Source organism: Meleagris gallopavo, chromosome 2, assembly GCF_000146605.3.
Source record: "Meleagris gallopavo isolate NT-WF06-2002-E0010 breed Aviagen turkey brand Nicholas breeding stock chromosome 2, Turkey_5.1, whole genome shotgun sequence".
Lineage (NCBI taxonomy): Eukaryota > Metazoa > Chordata > Aves > Galliformes > Phasianidae > Meleagris > Meleagris gallopavo.
Window position 1 is genome coordinate 41,014,044 of NC_015012.2, and position 4,309 is coordinate 41,018,352.

A 4,309-nucleotide genomic window follows, 5' to 3' on the forward strand; every position below is an offset into this window, starting at 1 on the left:
AAAAAGATTGCATCCTCTATCAGAAGCAATGCTTAAATTTGCCAGAAAGCCGAGGAAAAAAAACCTACTTTTTTTTCCCAAATTTGTCTGTCATGCTAATTTTTGTAAACAGTGTTTTCTCTTTTTATACGGAGAAACAATTTTCACTCAGTGTTTGTTAGAAAGAAAACAGGAAAACTGCTTTAGAACACAGCAGGACAGCCTCTATTAAGCAATCCTTCTTAAGGGATGAATTTCAGTAGAGAATTACCATTTAGCTTTTTTACTCCCACCTTTTAACTTACCCGTCCAGGAGAGATGTTAGCAAAGGGGCCACGTCTGCAAACACTGTGTCTTGAGACTCAGTAGCATTATAAACCCTGAGGAGCAAAGTGCAATGAAGAAAAGACGTAGGTATGTACGTTGGCATAATTGAGGAGCACAGGCAAGGGAAAATGTAGGCCTGTGATATAAAGCTTGTGACCTGCTGACATTTCTATGACAATAGCACTTACAGATTGGGTTTTAAAAAAATCTATTTAGCTTGGCAATATGAAGCTGGCAGACCAGAACTACTCACTGCTGCTCTAAACCTGACTTCCTATGCCAGGAAATTAAAAGGTAATGAGGAAGAGTTGAGCTTCCTTGGGAGTCACCACTTTGTTCAATTGGCTAGAGGGAAACATGTCCCAGAGGTTACGTAGGAATGTGTGTAGGATGTACCTCTGGCACATTACAGAAGAGAATCTTGAAGCAGGAGAGGGGTCGGAATTCACCAAAGAAGTTTTTTGGTTGTTTTTCTTTTGTATTGCAGTCCAGGGGACTGTAAATTAGAACTTCAAGGGTCTCTCCTGCCTTTTTGGAGTCATGATGTATATTTCAAAGTGAGTTTTAAAGTGAATGAAAGAAAATTAAATGGATTAAGTTATTAGGAAAAGAGCAATGCCAATATAATTTGTGGGTCAAAACAATTATGTGTAAAACCACTGCAAACATCTTTTCACATTCGAAAAACAAAGAAGGCAACACAGGGCTCTTCCAAGAAATTTTTCCTCCAACCTTCTCAAATATAAACCTCATACAATATAAAGCCAATACCTGAAAATAAGAAATCATTAAAGGGAAGAAATTATGATTATAAAACGTAGGCATCCTAATTCATTCATTGCTTCTCTAGCATACCAAAAACGTATCCTCCACAAGAATATAGTCAGCAAACAAATGTGGTTTATAGAAGATGGTCCAGATCTGCAACATGAGTATCATAGCCAACACTTAGAAATTTGAGGTATGAATCTTTTTCTTTGGAAAAAGCTTCCTCTTCTGCTATCTTTTTGTTGCGATGTTTTTCTTGTTGCTTTCTGTTAAGCTCGGTTCTCCAGTCAGTGGTGCATGCTTTTTATTTTTTATAGCCAAATAACTAACAGGAATTTTGATAGCAGCAAAGATTACAAAGTATAGTTACTTTCCTGTGTATATAGTGTACTAGTACCCTTGGCTAGTGTTGCTAGAAGTTGAACTGAATGGAGAACATGGTTGGCTCTTTAGCATTTATTCAAAGCGCTTTGTATGTTGACCAGGATCTGATCACTACAGTCTGTAGACTGCACAAACATAGATTCTGTATTTGTGTTCTCCACAAATACGACTGTACGGAGGGATTGCTGATGAACAGATACAGAATTAGACTTAAATCACTTCAGTATTTTGCTTCTGACAATGGCAAGAAGAAGTAAAAAACAGTATGGTGGTGGGAGACAGAGTAACTAATCTCTGCCTAGAGAGAGCTGCAAGACTGGTCTCAAAGCTGAAACATGAGTTGAATCTTTGCTTCAAAAAAATATGATTAGCATTAGCATTCAGTTTCTTTTTCATGTTTCTGAATTCCTGGCCTGGAGTAACATCCTGTGGCAACGTGTTCCACAGTCTAATTGTAAGCTGTATGAAAATGTTCTCTCTTTAATCAGGATATGAGCACTTTTCTGGCTCGATGGACAAATACTGCTTGTCTTGCCATTCCGCTGACATGCTGTCATGCTAAACGGAGAAACCAACAAATACACAGAGATGTGGCGCAGTTCTTATTGGGAGGACACAGACACCGAATAGCAATACTCCATCCTCGCTTTGCATGCATACAAGGACATGCTTCTATAAGCTTTGCATATAACATCTTCAAGGTCAGTACAAGAGCAAAAGCGCTCCCAGGCACTTTTCTCTGTTTCATTTATCATCTGCAATCAATGAAATATTCATTAGCACAAATCCTGTATTTTAACCAACTCAGGCTATAATTCAATTTGTATTGAAATGATACCTTTTTCTTAACACAGCAAAACATCTCCCTCAGAGCTACTGCGTTAAAAAACAAAAACAACAACAAACCAAGCCACCAAACTTAAAAGGTATTTAGGAGATAAGAACATTAAAAATTTGTCTTCAGTTGCTACTGAGGGCTTTGGCTCTCTGCAAACGTTGTCACCAGCCACAGCTAAAGCTAAACTCAGCCAGTTTTAGCAGGCTGTGCTTTCACCACAAATCAGCATAGCTGTAGCTCACTATGTCAAGTTGAGGTACCTGTAGCAGTTCAGAGGAAAGGCATGGGGTTCAATGTTACAATAACTACTCCAAATATTTACTCAACTTCCTAAAGGCTTTTTTACTGCCTCTCCTTAGCTCCTGTGCTTCAAATTCTACCAACACTGAAATGAAGTATTTTCAGTTTGGCTTCAACTGGTTTATGCTACACTGTAATCACAGTGGCTAAAGGCATGCAAGACAATTAGCTATCTCAGACCATGAAAGATGCAGCAAATCCAGAGAATCTATTTCCATAAGCCCATTTATTTTTATCAGAATGATGACAGATTTGCCCCTGTGTAATGATTAATGTTAATTTCACCTTGAAAATTCCAGGCTTCTTTTTATTTTGCTAACTGATTCACCAATAAAATTATAAAAGCATAACATGCTGAAAGCTGGAATTTTCTTCCTGAGCTGAAATCAAATATTTCGACATTTATTAGTTCCATAAAATGTTGCTAAAAAAATAAACATTTTTGAGTTCATAAGAACCATATGCTCTTCTGTTTATAAAAAAGAGCTGTGCTGGGACACTGAAAAAACATTCCCCAAGAACGACATTCTTTAGGGGATTTACATTTTTTTTTTTCTAACTCGTTTCCTGATGATCAGGATCTGCACCACATGTACAGAGTCACAGCAGTTCTGGAGTCCAGTGTCAATACCATTAACTGCGTTGCTCTGTGGAACTGAATTCCAGCATTATTCTGCATGTACTTCAACTGGTATGTCTGTATTAGGCATAGCAAGAGGGTGAAAGGAATTACTTTGCAAACATGTGAGAGGTTGCATGTGCCTTGTAGCAAGGGAGTCCTGTAACCTTTGAGGTGAGTAAAGCTTCCCCAAGATTTGCATTATCTCAAGAATTTTCAGTCATTTGGTAGTCTACACAACAGCAGTCCTCAGGCTTCTTGAGCAGAAAAAAGGCAGCTTCTTAGAAGGACACCTCAAAGAAAGCAAGTTACTGGCAACATTAGACCAACCTACAGCAGCTTGAGCTGAAACTTGTTCAGAGCATTCATTTAGACCATATAATACATGTTGGATGCATGTGACTTTCAATCAAGTTTAATAAGTCTAATAAGGCACAAAGACCAACTAAAGCCTTCTCTCCTACTCCTGCATTCAAAATCTCTCATGTTTGTTTATGTGGGTTCTCAGCCATCTTCCAAGGAAAGTGCTCACATCACAGATATTCTCTCAGAGAAGCTCTTTTTCACATGCCACTACTCTCTCTCTTTCTCTCTCTCTCTCTTTTTTATTTTATTTTTTAAAGAACATTTCCTTTCAACTAGCGACTATAAAAACTGTCCTTCACTACACAAATGTTCCAGCTACATGGGTCTACTCACCTTTCAAACTGAAAAGTCTTATTTATTGGTGCATGACCAGGACGGCTAGACTTTACAAGGACAGTTTCCTACAAGAAGAACAAAATATTTACAGTTAATGTCACAAAACAGAAACATTTTTACTGCACTGCAGTGAATTAGCAAGATCACAAGTAAGGATCTTAGAGCACATTCAGATTATTAACAAACAACCAACACAAAATATGCACGTTTCGTAAGAAAGATCCAAACAATTACCTAAGCTTCTTATATGCCCAGAAAACCCAGACATCTAGAAATCCAACCTCTCTAATCACCACTGCAGGTAAATAAACAGCAAAAAGATTTCTTCTTTTTTTTTTTTTATTTTTCTATTGTAGACTAGTTTCTATTATTTATTTTTCTAGTATTGTTTT

At 37.5% G+C, this 4,309-nt stretch overlaps 1 protein-coding gene across 2 annotated transcripts in view; it reads right to left on the reverse strand.

Moving 5' to 3' along the window:
• Positions 1-4,309, reverse strand: part of KIF25 (kinesin family member 25) — a 30,341-nt gene that overhangs the window by 14,737 nt on the left and 11,295 nt on the right. For both annotated transcript variants that reach the window (XM_031552434.1, XM_010707050.3), the window contains 2 exons: positions 3,915-3,982; positions 285-359 (listed from right to left, as the gene is read on the reverse strand). In XM_031552434.1, coding sequence (XP_031408294.1) covers positions 285-359; positions 3,915-3,982 — 143 coding nt within the window. The remainder of the gene's footprint in view (positions 1-284; positions 360-3,914; positions 3,983-4,309) is intronic.